Source organism: Aquila chrysaetos, chromosome 6 (assembly GCF_900496995.4).
Source record: "Aquila chrysaetos chrysaetos chromosome 6, bAquChr1.4, whole genome shotgun sequence".
Classification (NCBI taxonomy): Eukaryota; Metazoa; Chordata; class Aves; order Accipitriformes; family Accipitridae; genus Aquila; species Aquila chrysaetos.
Window position 1 is genome coordinate 25,920,649 of NC_044009.1, and position 16,582 is coordinate 25,937,230.

Genomic DNA, 16,582 nt, shown 5'->3' on the forward strand with positions numbered 1-16,582 from the left:
CCCCCCCCCCCCATCACCTTTAAATGCCGGGGTGCTTCTCTGCAAAGTCTTTATGCACAAGTGCTTGTGGCACCACAGATAGCTAGTGGGCTCTGCCAGTTCTCTCCTGGCCCTACCCAAGCCTGGGAAGAGTACACCTTGTTGGAGGGCTGCTCTTCTGGCATTGCAGATACCCACAAGGGCTGCTGAAAGGATCCGAAAGGGTTGCAGCAGCCCAGGCTTTGACAGCAAGCAGAAGAGGCATGCTGACATGCTGCCTAGCATTACCTTCTGTAAAAGGTGGTTTCTGTAGAGGTAGAGCAGTGCACTGTGAAGTCACATTTAGGGTTGACTACTGAAGCCTTGGAGTCAGAGCTCTCTGCTGTTCTGGAAGGGAGCCATGTCAGATAACTGATGTATCCCCTCTCACTGTATTTGTTGTCAGTGGGGATTTGCATAACTATGGAGTTGAAAACCGAGCCTTCCACCAGTCCTGAGCATGCAATGCCTAGGACACAGATGCACACATCTAACTACATCAGTGTCAGCACTAAATGTAAGCTAGGCTATACTTTGATCAAAGACAACTTTTGCTGGGGTCTGCTGCTGGGATTGTTGGTGCAAAGGGCTATTACTGGTGGTGGGAGCTACAAGGGCCCTGCTCAAGAGCTCTATGAAGCAGGTGGTATACTGTGAAGCAGACAACTGTGTTTCAGGAAATTCTGCTCTTTTTCCATTGCAGACTGAGTGCCCACTGGCCTCCAGGACTTGCCTTTTTTATGGTCTACGGGTGTCTACCTTTGAAGCTTATTGATATTAAATGTTTGAGGGAGTGGTGGGGAAAAGAAGTGATCATATTAGTAGTAAAAGGGAAGAGAATGTGCCTCCTTAGAAGCAGGAAAAATGTTTCTTCTTTCTCTATGGCAGAGCAGGGAGAGGGACACTGTTCTTATGACCACACTTACTGCTTCTTTTCCCAACACAGAGACAAGCGTTCCTTTCTCTCCTCAGCACTACAGCAACACATCAGTTCACAAAGGTAGATGGGGTCTTGCTGTACTCTGCAGAGTCCTCCAGAAGACAGAAATTTTGTCAATACAGAGGGAAAATAGTGCCATCTGCAGTCAGGTAAATGCTACTCAATTGCTTACACTTAAGCTATACTGTCAAGTCATTAAAACAAACAAAAAGTATAAGATTTAAAAATGCACCTTTATTTGTTCAGTTTCCTGAAAGGCACTAAGCTTTCTCTGGTACTCTGTAACTCCAGAAGTGAGGCAGGAGCTAGTAAATAACAGGGAATTTGTTAGAGGTGCTGTAGTAGTATGACCTGCCTGACTGTGGCACAGTAATTTGAACTATGGCTGTCAGAAGCCAGGCAGGAACATAGATCTCCAGATGTTCCTGATGATTGTTTCCATTGCTTCTATGGGTCAGCAATGGGACTTTTTCCAGCTGCACTTCTTATAAGCTTGTGTTAATAACAGAATAGCAGAGTACTGTGTTCATTCATATTGAAGGCACAGTGACAGCTGCTAGCAGCTGTAGAGCTGTGCTTCAAACACATGCTCATCCCCAAACAAATGTTAATACTAGCCGATCTAGTCTTAACATTGCATTTCTATCCTAACCAACACTTAAAGCTAGTCAGCTGCAGGGTAAGAATTTGTCTCACCTATAACCAGTTTCTGATCTTTGTTGAGTGGTGATACATCAATTTGAGTTTATATTAGTCCCAAAATAAAGTTTCAGCGGAAGTGGCACCTTTAAATTCTTGTGCACTACCTGATGCTTACCACCACACTACACATCACATCTTGCCCTGGGCCAGAACAAATTAAAACTCTAAGAAGGGAGAGATTATTTCCCCATATCTGCTAATCACACAAAGGAAGGAGAGACACAAAGAATGTTAGTTGGCTTTTATTTTAATCTGAACTAAAATACTCTTTAAAAAAAACAAACACACACAAAAGCATGGATGGAATAGTTTTTCACAGTCGTAATCAGACTTGCTGTATCACAACAGGAAGAATTAAGTAATAGCCCAGACAACTGAAAAAAAGTTTTGCACCTTTATGAGTTGTGGGGTGGGGGAAGAGGTAACAGTTCCTACGTTTCACATCTGGTCAGAAGAGTATAAATGCATGGCCTGCATTTAGATACTGCAGCATGGCTTTATTAGGCTCTTAGCCTATAGGGCTTGTTTGTAACATTTACTAAGTGCTTCTCAAATGCTACAGTCCTGACTGTAGCAGTGGGACCAAATCCCTTAGTGTCAGGATACTATGCTCTGGTTGGCACTAAGAGATAAATTAAGTAAGAGAGGGGCTGCAGCAGAGCTGGCATAGCCCTGTAAGCTCACTTACACTCAGTGGACAGTACTGGAAAGATGAGGACGGTTCTGATTTCTAAGGTCTGTTGGACAGTAAGTCACCACTGGTTTGACCAGAGCTGTGACACAGATTGGCTTTCAGTCTGAGAGGAAGAGAGAAAAGAAACACAGATCAAAGTCATAGAGAGAAACCTCAGGTCTACTGTGAATGACATTAGGAATCCAGACCTGCACTGAGCTTGAATGCTACTGTGAATGACATTAGGAATCCAGACCTGCATTGAGCTTGAATGCTATCACATTCAGCTGCTTAGCAAAAAGTAAGGCCTAGCCCAGCAGCTCAAGGGGTTTAAGAAAACATGGTCTTTTAAACATTTAAAAAAGTGTACATGTTTACTTTTGTCTAGTATTTGAAATGTTCACAACAGAGTGTGATACAGTGCCACTTACACTCTGGTATAAGTGGGAGACGCTTTGTTAATGGAGCTTGAGTGGGACCCATGCCTTAAAGTTTGGGCAGGGAGGCCAGCTTCTCCTTCAAGTTTTCAGCAAGCTTGTCCATGAACTCAAAGGTATTCAGGTAGTCAGAGCGTGTGACGCTGAAGGGGGGAAACAAAACAAGACAGACATTAGTTGTAAAGCCACTCAAATGCTCACAGCAGGGGAACACTGTTCAAAGAACTCCAAGTCTTGCCTCTAAACGCAAAAAAAGTTATCTCCTACTCATCAGGCTGATATTTTTGCCAAAAGGCTCTAGAGAAGAGGTAGCCAGGTGGTATTTTGCAGTGAAGTAGGTCTCCATCCTAATAAATGGACAGGGCAGGATCTAGCCAACGTAGCCAGCCTGTCATAAGAGAAATCTTTGCAGTTCCCTCTTTATTTTTTCCCCTATGCATTTGGTACAATAGCAAGGACAGAGCAACCTAGACTAAGCTACTTGGAGCCGGGAATGTCTCATGTTCTGTTTTACAACACAGGGTACACAGATGAGCCCTGTTCTGTGACCAGACTCCAGCAATTCCTCACCATACTAAAATAACTTCCCAGAAAATGTTGTTCAGAAACACCAAGTAAAACAGTCTCCTCCAAGCACAGCTGATTACTTCATACACTTACTTAGGTAGGCCTTTGATACAGGCAGCAAGGTCCTTTGTCATGAAGCCAGATTCAATGGTCTCAATGCAGACTTCTTCCAGGGCAACTGCAAAGTTCTTGAGGCTAGTGTTGTTGTCCAGCTTAGCTCTGTGAGCTAGTCCTCTTGTCCACGCGAAGATGGAGGCTGAGAGAGAACACTAGATTACTCTGTCCTTCCAGAACTCCCTGGACATTGTTCTAAACTGTCATGTGGAACAGTAATTATTTTTTAATAAAACAGACAGAAAAAAGATAGAAAATCTGGTATGGGAAAGAGAACACTTATCTTCATCTAGGCATCCTTTGCATTTTGTGCAGCTCTAAAGAAAAGCAAGCCCCAGAAACTACTCACTGCCTCCAGCAATCTCTCTGTGCGTGCCATTTTATCTTATTTTGTTCCTGCCCAAGGTGGAAAGACAGACCAGTGGTAGGACTCTATGGTTACACAGAAAGTTGTCCTTATGATAGAAGGGTGCAGTCTTCTTCCGGTTATTACATTACACTCTGGTCCCTATGCAATTGTAGAGGATTCTTTCCCTCGTGTCCCATTCTAGGTGCACTTACGCTTTTAAGTATGTATGTGGTTTCATGGGTGGCTGGGTCTTCTGGAGCATCAGGAAGGGGAGTAAAATAAAAAACAACCAACCTAAACCTTAAGGCTGTTGTGGCTATAAACCCATCATTTGCTGAAGAGTGAGAGCATGTCTCAAAGGCTAGGTCTAGCTTATTGCTCACACTTACTCCATTCCACCCTGGTTTTGCTCCAGGCTGCAGCTGTCTCCGTGGAAGAAAAATGCATTATGAACTACCAGTTTCACCACTCAGTGAAGCAATTCTCTGCAGAAAGGATGCAGATGTTCTTACTCCAAACCTGTTCTTTCATGTGTACAGATCACTGAAGGGCAATGAAAAGCAGCTCACCAATGGGGTTAGTGGAGGTTTCTTGGCCTTTCTGGTGCATGCGGTAGTGACGAGTAACCGTGCCATGAGCAGCTTCTGCTTCAACAGTCTTGCCATCAGGGCAGATCAGCACACTGGTCATCATGCCTAGAGAGCCATAGCCTACAGAATACATAGTTTGAAAAGTTCAGTGTCTCCTTTGGACAGCCCCCTTAAATTCCCCTTAATCCCACCATCCTACAATCCTCCTACATCCTCCCAGCCTTGATGTGAGTATTCCTGAACAGCAGTGCTGCTGCTTGCTGCTACAGTTAACTGGCTAGTCCTGACACATCAAAATAACAGCTCGTCTGAACAGAAAGTGCTGCTGAACCATGAAATACAGATATGCAGACATTCTGCACTGTTTTAAGAAAATTAGTATTCTCACCTAACTTGCTGGACAGATTTTTATTGAAAAGATGCAGTATGAGAACAAAGAATCCTAAATAAGCAGTGTTGGGCTGTCAATCGCTATCTTCCCCACAGGATGATAGGAAACAAACCTACTTCATATCAAGAGCATCTGCTCTAGTGAAAAGAACCATCAGCTGGCAAAACTGCACATTCACATCACTTCTGACCCTGTAGGTTTCAGAGATCTGTGTCTTTGACAGCTTCTTTGTTCAGCAGTCCGACACATATCCTTGTTCTGTGGGATGCAGTTTACTGGCATTACTTTAGAAAGAGCATATTACATAAAGCCACACATCTTGTCTTGTGGGTTTCTGCATCTGTATTTGTTTTGGCACCAGGCAGCTTGGTTATATAGGATTTTGATCAAGCACTACAAGTCTAAAGTTAAACATATCAGTCTCTCTCTTTACACCTGACAGGTAGCTTTAGGTCCTGAAGGTGGTCTTACTTAACTGTAGAACACCTGCCAGTATGCTCACCATCAGTCAGCTTAATTCAAGCTGACAGTGAGAGAATCCCAGCTGTCTGGATACCTTCCATTAGAATGCAAAGCCTATCAGTTACTATGTTGGTAGGAACTGCCATTCCGTAAAGAAGTACAACTACACAGTCTACATTCAATGGATTCTCCTATAAAAGTGAAATCAGAAATTCTTTGCCTGTCTGATATCTCCATGACTGGCCACAGGTTTGAAATATAAGTTCTGAGACCCTACACCACCTCCTGGGCCATTACATAAGATATGACACAAGGTCACAAGATACTTCAGTGTAGCACAGGAAACATCTCACACCTTGCGCAACAGAGTCAGACTGCACATCCCCATCATAGTTCTTGCAGGCCCAGACAAAGCCTCCTTCAGATTTCAGGGCCTGAGCAACCATGTCATCAATGAGCCTATGCTCATACCAGATCTTTTTGGCTTCAAACTGGGACTTGTATTCTCTGGAAAACAAAAAGCAGAACAACTCATCATATAGATAAAAACAGGGATTGCACAATTTGTGCAAGTAATTGTACATAGTGAGGTGCATAGAAATAAGAGAGAAAAAAAAATTAAAAGAAATTTGCATCTTCTTTACGCTTTTTTTGCTTGCTTGCTTTGCTAGGCCACTGCAAGTCTGCTTCAGAATCACAGAGGAGCCCATAGAGAACCTGTGACTCTGTTAGGAGAGATGAACACCACAGCCACATATAGCAGAGCTTTAAACACTGAGTACTGTGTCCTGCAGGACAAGGGAGACTGTGACAGGGAAGGCACACAGCCCCCACAAAGTGCTGCTGAGTGTCTGAGAATGCTGAATTAACTGTAGCAGCTCACAAGGTTGGAGAGGATGTTCCTGCTGCAGACTTAAGCACTGCAGTAGCAAGTACACAACTATCCTGGTTACCTGTCATAGATCTCTTGGAAGATGTCTTTAAAGCGGCCATCATATCTTTTCAGGATGGTGTTCTTGGTGCTCATGTAGAGGGGCCAGCCTTTAGACAGTGCCATTTGGAAGGAACTGTGGGCAAAATCCTTGATAGACTGGTCAAGATTGTACATTCCCATGGCTACACCACCACACCCTGTTAGTGGAGAAAGAACAGAGAAGAATCAACTAGATTTAATTTTGGTTAAGGATTTGACAGTCTCCCCATAGCATACTCTGGCAGGCAGGCTGGTGTTATCCCCAGGTGTCTTGATATAGTTCTCAATTTAAGGCTGGCTCTTTCAGGAGAAGATTCACTTTGCACTATCAGCTCAAAGTTCCACCAGTCCTGTGACACATGGATAGGAAGGTGGTTTTGGTTTACAGCTAGGTACATCTTAATACTGTGATCTAATACCCCTAAGAAGTTTATTCCTAATCCAGCCTAAGCAGCAAAACTGTGACAGGAGCAAGTGTGCTTGAACTCCTACTAGTCATACAAGTAACACAAAATATTTTTTCTATCAAAGCAGCAGGCAGCAGTTTGGAGCAGGAGTCTCAGTCAAAGCTAGAAATGGGTTTGGTCCCATCTTAAGTGCCTTGTACCTTCAGGCTTTGACTGCACTGCAGAACTAAGTCTGGCAGTCAGAGGCTGCTTTGCCTAGCTCAGGTAAACAAGTCCCCACATGCATTCCTGCATCTTTTCAGCACATGTGTCTGGCTTACCCTGAAGCTTTGTTTCACCTGCTCAGGCTCACTTCCAGCGAGTTGTGGGAAGAACATGGCAGTCATGTGAATGCAAGGGAAAGTCCCAAGAAGGCTCTGAGGAACTATCAACACTCACATGACTTAGACTGTGTAATGCAGATGTGTCAACAGCCTGAATGGAAGTGCCTTAAACTTACAGCCCAGGTCACCTGGGAGAAAGCAGCATTCAGATCATGGGAGAGGCTGACTGTGGGTGAAAGTAGGGTCTAGGGCTTCATGAAAAAACTTTGTCATCTTCAGAGCACAGCTCTTTGTTTCTAGTGAAAAGTAGATACCATGTACTTAATTTTAAGCACCTCACTACCACCACCTCTCTAGTTTGTTGTACAGTGCCTTTATCAGGGATTTTTGCTCCAGAAATACTGCAGATTTGGTTTTATTTTTTATTTTTGAAAGTACCCTTTCCTAATATCCATTTATCCTGACCTCCAGATGGTTGTTACTATATGGACATGCGTGCAGAATGAAGAGGGGAAGCCAGTGGATGTTTATCTGCTTGCTAAGATAGCAAGGTCATTTAAAGTTGATATTGGCAGGGAATGAAATTCCTGTTACCAGCAAAAATACATGTTGTCCCCCTGCCTCGCTTAATGATTTAAGGACAGAACAGGGTCTGATCAGCTACAGACACTGTGTCCTCTGGAGCCATGATTTCATAGTTGCTGGATGACAGCTATTAAGTTTTATTCAAATACTTATTTGCATATAGGTAAAAAAAAACCCCAACCTTGTTGCAATCATACAATCTTACTGCCTACTAAAATCTCTTGATTCAGTGTCAAGTTTGAACATATTAGTATAGCAATAGGACAAGCTTCCTTTATGCATTGTGGAGATATGCTGGCACAACAGTTATCTGTGGGGAGGGGAGTTCCCCCAGAGCAACAGCAGTAGTTTGCCATCTTTGCACTTCCTTGCTTTCTGCTCGCTGATGCGACGCAAAGTGGTGAATCAGACTGGAAGCTGGAACTGCCAGACACCTCCACTACAGGCTCACCAGTCACCTATCAAATGAAAACAGATTAGGACTGGAAGTGAAGCAGGTGAACTCCAGATGAAAGGCTATGCAATAAGAGATAGCAGAGATTTAGGGTCCTGTGAGGAAGAATGCCAGAGAAATCAAGTATTACAAAAGAGGGTCATATAGCAGTTTTGGTACCTGTTTGCCAAGCCAACTGCATACAAACTAGGATTCTGCGGTTTACATGGATGTATTAGGTTTTTGTAGCTAGAAACAAAACATTGCATGCTCACATACATAGGTCACCATAAGGCTTCAAAACCTGAAGCCTTTGATCACTGATATGCAGGAGAGATGACTTGTGCGATGTTTTCCTGAATCCTGCCCCTAGAGAAACACCCTAGATTCTAGCAATATGTGTGTAATTGCTTCCATGCAACAAAGCCCAGCAATGTCAGGGCTCCTTCTCCTGAGCCTAGCAACGTCTACAACCAGCACAGCAATATTGCTAGGAGGGACTGCATCTGTTAAAACAGTTAGAGCCTATACAGTCAGGAGCATCTTTGTCAAATCTCTTTTCCACCTTGCGGAGTAAGTGTCAGTTCTCATTTCTACTGAAAAAGAGACTGCTTAATAAAGAAGGGTACAAACTGCAAAGGTATATAGAGCCCAATAAGACAAACTAAAACCAGAAAGAATTATACCTGAGTTGTTCTCAAACATATCTCCCCTTAGGTCAAGCCCTGTTTAGATAGCAAGTTTCCCTATGGTCAGAGAGAAAAAACAGATGTGCCACTACCAGAGTCATCATACAGGAAGCATGACAGATGGCCAGTCTAATATGACTGTGTTTGATATGCCTTTTTGATCCCAGGAAGATTACACTTAACTTTCAGTACTTCCCAGATAAATAAGGCCCAGACCTTCTCCCCCACTCTACCTCAAAGTCATATTTTACCATCAAACAGATCTGACCAATACTTTAAGGTTGAATTAAACAAAAAATACCAGTTTTAATCACAACTTAAAGATAATACCTACTTTCAAAGTTATGGACCAGGTATGTGACTGGTTTGCCTCCATCTTCTGGAGTGTAGGTCATCTCTACTTTTCCAGGCCCAGGTACCACAAAATCAGTTGCTCTGTACTGTTAAAAAAAAAAAAAAAAAATTGCCATGAAGATTTTATCTATCAGGAGGACAGAACAATAAAAGACAACCTGCATTTGGGATGGCAGGGTGCAGAAGAACATAAACAGTTGTACCAAAAAACCCCATTGATCAGGCTCTGTTTACTCAGCTGTGTGGTCATTGGATCAATTTACTAGATTACAAAGACAAGTAGTTAAGAGCCTGCCTATTTCAGAAGATATCTTCCTCTTTAAGGGAAAAAGTTTACAGATTCTTGTGCCCCATCAGTTGGCAGAGTATGTATTTTTGCAGATGCACTGAAGTTTTAAAGTACAAAGTATCCAGAGTGCAGTGTGGTCTGTGAGTAGAAAGACTCCTCTCCTGCCTCAAAAAACCCCATTCATATCACAACTACTGATCTCATGAATAAGGGGAAAATCATACAGCACCTTAATAAAAGCCATTATTTCTATCCATCATATGACATTTGAAAGGCCAATCTGTAGTAAGAGTTCTTTGAATTCTGTAAATGGGTGCACATTTTGCTTCTCCGAGCTACACAGACTCAAAAGAGCCAACATGTACTTCAAGTTTTTAAATGGTGTCTCATCTTCCCAACTGTCCTGAACAGTACTATTTAAGGTTACATTTCCTTGAAATTCGTCATCCTTTTTCACGTAGTTTCCTTCATATTGAAGGAATCAGTTCCCTGAGCTGTTCTGAAGTTACAGAAGTGTCTTGCTCATATGTCCTTTACATGTTCTTGTATTATTCCTTTCACTTTGATCTCATACTTTGGCAGGGTTTCAATCCTTCTCCCTTAATCCATTGTTTTCTATTATTATTTTGACCTTCTCAGTTATTCAGTACTGTTAAGGATGTTGAACCCCATTCTCTTCTAGTGTCAGGGCTCTGCAATTATTTTCCTCTTGAAAATTTATTATTTTACCTTCCCACCCCAGCTAATCTTATGACTCACCCTCAGTTTGTGGGTGTACCCACCTATTTAAGCACTCAGCTCTACTAGAAGTCTTTTGTCATGTTTGGCTGCTTTACAGTGTATCATCACCCATGGAGAACAGTATGGTTGATTCTTGTCTGAGCTTCGTAAAGGCCACTACACTGAGTGCCATGCTAGGGCCTTCCATGGCCTTGTACTACCTCTGCCAGGAGAGCTCTGGTAAAGGATGTTTCCCTTCTTCAGTACCACAGACTGATGGGCCCAGTATGAATACCAACTCTGCAGGAGTGCTGTGCAAGTAAGTTTGAGAAGCAGATCAGTTTAAAAAAAAAAAAAAAAAAAGAAAACAAAACCACACCCATGCACAAAAGGCAACTTTGCCACTTCTAAAAATCACTCACTCAGATCCATTTTTGCTGTGAGCAACATTTGCCACCAAAAAGTCCTTCTGAGAAGTAAAAAGATGGGCAGTGTAAAGGATATTTTCTAAAGACATTGCTATGTAGGGAGGTGGGTTCTGCAGAGGTGAAGAAAAATAACTTAGAGGAATTATACCCCGTGTTTAGGTACAGACCTATCTAATCCAAGCACAGGCCCCTGAATGCTCTTTATACAGCTACACTGTCTAAGGAAGAGAGGCATGAACCAGGCTCTCCCACACTTTGCCAGGTGCTGTACAAACAAAATGCTAGCAAGTACCTACTCCCAGGTGGAGTGCAAGGGATAAAGCAGCAGCACAGGGTTGTCTAAGTCTTTGTAGCTTTATACCAGTCAGGACTAAGCCTGTTCAGATAAAAAGAGGCATAAGCACTGAAGTGACTCACTTGATCCCCATAAGCGTGACGGCCAATGACAATGGGTTTCACCCATCCAGACACCAGCCGGGGAATGTTCTTGCAGATAATAGCCTCCCTGAAGACAGTGCCACCTAAGATGTTTCTAATTGTCCCATTGGGAGACTTCCACATCTGCTTCAACTTGAACTCCTCCACTCTTTTCTCATCAGGAGTGATGGTTGCACACTTTATGCCAACGTTGTATTTCTTTATGGCTTCAGCAGCTTCCACAGTTACTTTATCATTTGTAGCATCACGATGCTCAATGCCCAAGTCATAGCTGTAACAAACCCACAAAGACGGTCAGAACTGCCCAGGACATTTCTTCATGTCTAACAGGAAAGAAAGCAGACTCCATATGTGCCTGTCAGTGTAGTTCCAGCACTCTGCCATAACTGAAGTTATCCCTCTTCCACTGCAAATGCTGTTGGACTGGAAGAAAACAGGCTCATACACTGATACTTCTGCTGCTGGTAGGAGGCTGGAGAAAGGACAGCTTCAGTTTATGGCTGAGGCTCTCTGCCAGCATGGGACATAGCAGTATCTCCTCTGTCTTCCCTTCCGAGCTTCCTGCAATGGAAGCTTTCAGGCTGGGATTCTAATGGTATGGAGCAGCACAATCCCCAGATGAATATGGGCCTTTATTTCAAACCTCTTGTGCTGAGAGTTCTGGCTTTCTTCATGTCCTGAGCATATGAAGCTACGCTAGGCTTAAAAACTGCTTTGACAACAGACGCACAATCCTGCTCTGGCAGCAAAACTACCAATATTCCCCTCAAACAGCCAGAGGAAGCACGTTTCCCACACTCACTGTTTTAATAGCTTTTGGAGAACAACGGGTGCCCAGCGTGGGACAGCCCTGAAGCATAGCCAGCTATACATGAATCTAGCCATTGTGCTGCCTCAGCCAGGGGTCCGCTCTCCCTCCTCCCACCCCTCTTTTGAAAAGGGATGTTCTCCAGACTGTGTGCATGTATTATGCTGCTGGGTTCCTGTTTGCTTGGTTCTCAACACCAGCAAGCAGAAAGCCTGATGTAGGAGGCATACAAATGACTCCAGGAGCAGGGGAAGAGGTCAGACTTGTGGGTTTAGTAGTGGCAGATACCATTGAAGGCCTCTGTCCACATGGCCAGGAGCAATGCAGTTGGATACTCCTCTAATAATTATAGCTCAGTGGCTAGAAAGGGAAGAGATTATTCTTTCTGCTTGACCAGATGCTGTAGATAGCATGTCCCCTTTGCCACACCAGCTGCTAGTATTTGTTTTTTCCAGAAGGGAGTGTAGGAGCACAGCCTAGGCTCAGGGAGCAATTGCAACAGTTAGCTCACACTACCAGCAGCAGAGCTCAAGCTTACAGGCATCAGGGCAGAGGTTGTGCCCCATAACCACCCTTTTGCCCTCTGGGCAGATCTTCAAACAGAGATAGCAAGAAGCCAAGTCCACAGATGCTAGGCTTCAAGTCAGGCAGTGGCTGAAACATCCCATGTTTCTGATTGTTTAGGATGCAGGAAGCTGTGCAGACTGCCCAGGTGCTGGAAAGCCAAGACAGAGGAGACAAAAATGCAGACCATGTCTGTGAGAGACCTTCTTAGAGGCACAGTATAGAAAAGAGCTAACTCACAATTAAGCATTCACTGCTTACTGCTATGAGGAACCCCAGAGGAGCTGCCAGACTTTGAAAAAATACCCTCACCATGAGGCCATGTTTTCCAGAGTACTTAGTGAGGTTGGCCTGTAGGTGAGTTAACTAGGGGAGTCTGCTGGAAACTTTACCAGTATAAAAAGGGCTAGTTAGCCTCTCTGCACTAGTGCAGGAAGAGCTATAAGGCTCTTGGTGCTAAATGAAACATGATCAATGCCTAATGACACATGCAAATTGCAGTACAAAGTGGCTGTGTGTCATAGAGCCATTACCTGTGCAAATCCAGATCTACGTAAGGAAAAATCAGCTTTTCTTTAATCAGTTCCCAGATGACCCGTGTCATTTCATCTCCTTGCATCTCCACAACGGAGCCCCCATGGATTTTTTTAGACATCTTGAGCTGCAATAGACATAAAAAAACCCCAGCCTAAGTTAAAAACTGCCAACACACATCACCAATACATGTATCCTGCATTTTTACAACACAACTGGAAGAGAGGTACTAACATAGCATACAGGATCTCTCCTCAAAGTCTTGAAAATACCCACAGTTTATCCCTAGTTTCATGCTAACTGGTATTCTTCTTAAAGCCCCAGCTCCTAGGGAGATCTATCTGAGGATAAAAATAAAGGTTAATATCTGAGATTTAAGGACGTGTGTTCTAAGGGCATGAACTTTAATTATGGTTGTACAGAAGAATTTGAAAGCATGACCAAACTCTTCCCCCAAATTCCACAGAAATAGATGAGCGCTATATATTTTTAGATTTCATGAGTTCTAGTCCAGTTGCCTCTTCTTCTGAAAAACAGGGGTTAATGGACATTAGTTTAATGACAGCTCATATTGCTAGCACTATTACGATTAATACATTGTCAGCTTCTTTATTAACTTCCTTCTACAGGAAGGAAGGAAACTGGTACAGAAATTCAAGAGCCACATCAAGAGTACTTTCTCCTGGCAAGCTTTATTTCTGCTGTTAAAATAAATACTGGACAGATTTGTTTACTGTATGGAACAGAGGTTTCCCAAGATATTTGTTCACAAAGCCTCAGAAAATAAACCTGAACTCTGCCCTTCTATTTGCACTTTGTTCTTTGACAAAACCCAACCCCACAAGCCACTGAACTGCTCTAACACAGTGCCCTGCTTTCTGACAGCCACAGTTTCTTGGTTGTCAGCTCTGATTATGCAAGAGCTATGACTTGGCAAGTTCTTCTCCCAAGACAGCCCCCTTCTTGTATGCAGCTGTTAGGATACTACAGTGAGATACCAAGCCCTTGTGCCTGAGGTTGCAGTCTCACAGATACCAAGGTCCATGAATCACTTTATCCAGAATGAGGGGTACTACTGTACACAGAGTCTATTAATCTAGATGAAGTTATTCAGAGGCGTGAGGTTTGCAATGCAAGGGCCTCAGGTTACAAGCATGTGGGGAGACTGCTCCCCAGTTCAGGTTGTTTGGTGGTTTTTTTTTTTTGTTTGTTTGTTTTTTTTTAATTAAACCAACTTATGCTGAATTTCCAAAATCCAATCCATTACACATTTTTAGTCTGGGAAGAGAATAAACTTTCTAAGCCATGTTCTAGCTACTGCATCAAACTTTTTTAAAGAGCAAAAATTAAAAAAAGTAAAATGAGGTTGTGAGTTACTGAGACTCTATTTACTATGAGCACATAAACTTGAAAAATTAAATAGTCCAAGGCACTCCTATCCCAAAGAAAGATAGTATCTTGGCTTATATTAGGCCTTTCTAGTCCTCATGGAAAACTTTAACTTCATATGACCACACTCTGAACTCAGTTTATTTATGCAAGTATTTTGGGCCCAATTTTCAATTGTGACTATCTAAATAAGGACTGTGTATTACACTCCCATGGCCTAGGCACAGGATTACTACTCAGGAGACTTCAGTTTTGCTTTTGGCACTTACACAGTGTGAGAAACAGTCTGATTCATTTAAGCCAAAATGTACACAGACACCCACTCACCACTGCTTGTTTTGTGGTTTGGTCCCTACTTAGATAAGACAAATTAGACTATGTCAGTCCTAGCAATAGGTTTTGCAAAGCTGGCTTCAGACCTATATGGTACTGCTGTCACAAGGGGAACAAAAGCATGAGAGACGCACCTCCACTGAGATACATCCCCACTGATATGTGGAAACAGCAGCTTCTTAAACAACTCTGACAGCATCCTATGTGTTTATCTGGTCATGGCCCCAGTATTTTTCCCCTCCTCAAACACTGATGTCCCCAGTTTCTCTATGTAGAGGGGCAGTACTGCAGTAGCATCCCCCCTCCGTGCACCAGAGTCAACATGCCAAGAGGTTCCTCTAGAGAGCACACGTTTCCTAGAGTCCAACTCTTTCCGTCACCCTTCCCCTTCGGTTTTATACGCTCCAGAACTCCCAAAAGTCAGCAAGGTCTTTCTCCTAGAGCAACCCTTCTTTAAATACATTTAACCCAGGCATTTAGCCAAGGCAGCTTAGAAGAAACTTTGTGAATTTCCAAATACTCCTTGGTCCTCAGGAAGGACTTGGGCCCTACAGTCAATAATTACCTATTGCAACAACTCCTTAATTCAGGTTTACGGAAGATCTCTTCAGACCAGGCACGCTCCCAGGGAGAGCGGCAGAGATCGTTGTCACTAACCGAGATCTTGCCCGCACTTGTTTTTCAGCTGCGCTGCCCTCCATCCACGCCCGCCGCCCGCCCCTGACAGCGCCACGCAGCCTAGCTCTTCTGGCACAGGTAGGATTTGCCGACCAGGCCGCGGGCTGCAGCCGGGGCCACCAACTGGGGCTGAAATCCAGGCACCGGCACCACCCCGGCACGGCGCTGCCGGGCCTGCCCAGCACGGCAGCGACGGGGGACGCTCCCCCCGGCCCAGGGGGGCTGCCCCGGGGTACGCCAGGGGCCCTAAGGGCAGCCGGCATTAGGCGACACCACCGACTGTTAAGAGAGACCTGGATTGCCGGGGGAGAAAGCCCAGCCCCAGGCCGGGGAGGCCGAGTCCGGGGTGCGAGCACCCCCTCAGTACCCGGGGCGTCTTCAGCGATACCTGCGGCGGGAGGGGGTGCCGGGCGGGCAACCTGCCGCGGAGCCCCCGCCCCGAACCGCCGGGAGAAAAGCCCTTGAAGCCCGAAACCACCCTCTCAGGGCTCCTCAGCAGGGCGGGGGACGCCGCGACGGGGAGGGGAAGGACCAAGGGGGCGCCGCGGCCCCGTCCGGCTCCCGCCTCACCCGCGCGGCCCCGGACCCCGTTACCTGCGGGCAGTGCCGGTCCGGCTCTCACGGCGATGCGGGGCCCAGCCGTGCGCGGGGCCTTTTATGGGGCCGCGCCCCCGCCCCCGGCCCGGCCCCGCCGCCGCGGCGCCCCCTGCCGGCCCCTCCTCCAGGCGGCGGGCCGGGGGCGGGGCCGGGGGCGGGGCCGGCAGGGGGAGCGGCTGCTCGGCCCTGACCCGCGGGCGCGTGGGCCCGCTCGCCCCGTGGCTCTCCGGCCGGCGCGTGGCGGTGCCCGCCCCGCCAGGTCTGCCCGGGGTTTCGCGCGCTGATGCCTCCCCGTGAGGAGGCCGCGGCAGCACGTAACGCGCCGCGGCCGTTCCGCCGGGCCGGGCAGCCCGCAGCGCGGCGGCCTGCCCGCCGGGCCGGGCCTTTTCCGCGCTCTCCCGAGACAGCCGCAGTAAGTGGCCTGCGTCGCCACAGGGACGCCGATGGTGCTGGCGGGCACGAAGGCTTGGGCGCCGAGGGGGCTCGGGCGTGCCCGCGCTGCTGGAGCGGGCCCCGGGGAGAGCGCGGGCGGCCAGCCTGCCCTCGGCGCCGTGCTGGCCTGCCCCCGGCCTCGGGGTCCCGGCGGAACCGCTCCGCAGCCCAGCCCAGGGGATGCGCCTAACGCCGGCGGGCGCGGACACGCACACGTTGGCTGGCGCGGAGGCGGCCGTGTCGGCACTACGGCGAGCCGAGTAGCGGGGCTCCCCGCCCCGAGGGGCAGGAGAGGGCACCCCTCTGGGGCCGGGGCGAGGCGGGGAGTGGGAACCGGGGAGGAACCCCCGGGGGGCACACCCGCC

General features: G+C 46.2%; 1 protein-coding gene across 2 annotated transcripts; it reads right to left on the reverse strand.

The window, feature by feature from the left end:
• Positions 1 to 1,886: 1,886 nt before the first annotated feature.
• On the reverse strand, positions 1,887 to 15,898 carry IDH1 (isocitrate dehydrogenase (NADP(+)) 1). Of its 2 annotated transcripts, XR_003924122.2 has the most exons (10): positions 15,783 to 15,898; positions 12,788 to 12,915; positions 10,862 to 11,153; positions 8,988 to 9,093; positions 6,197 to 6,374; positions 5,599 to 5,750; positions 4,370 to 4,510; positions 3,431 to 3,593; positions 2,590 to 2,913; positions 1,887 to 2,542 (listed from the first exon to the last, which is right to left on the reverse strand). XR_003924122.2 is itself a non-coding variant. In XM_030019384.2 (9 exons), exons 2-9 carry the CDS (start codon positions 12,907 to 12,909, stop codon positions 2,820 to 2,822), a joined length of 1,248 nt encoding a protein of 415 aa, XP_029875244.1. In that variant the 5' UTR covers positions 12,910 to 12,915; positions 15,783 to 15,898; the 3' UTR covers positions 1,887 to 2,819. The 2 variants fall into 2 exon arrangements, 1 of the variants encoding a protein (XP_029875244.1); XM_030019384.2 differs by having other exon boundaries at positions 1,887 to 2,913.
• Between the last annotated feature and the right edge of the window lie 684 nt (positions 15,899 to 16,582).

Bases quoted from the DNA above. Each gene is read 5' to 3' on its own strand.
- IDH1 (XM_030019384.2), bottom strand. From the start codon at position 12,909: ATGTCTAAAAAAATCCATGGGGGCTCCGTTGTGGAGATGCAAGGAGAT. The intron at 6,375-8,987 runs GTAGGTATTATC...CTCCACTAACAG, and splicing joins CCTGGTCCATAACTTTGAAA to GGTGTGGTGGTGTAGCCATG. The intron at 3,594-4,369 runs GTGAGCTGCTTT...GTTCTCTCTCAG, and splicing joins AACCTCCACTAACCCCATTG to CCTCCATCTTCGCGTGGACA.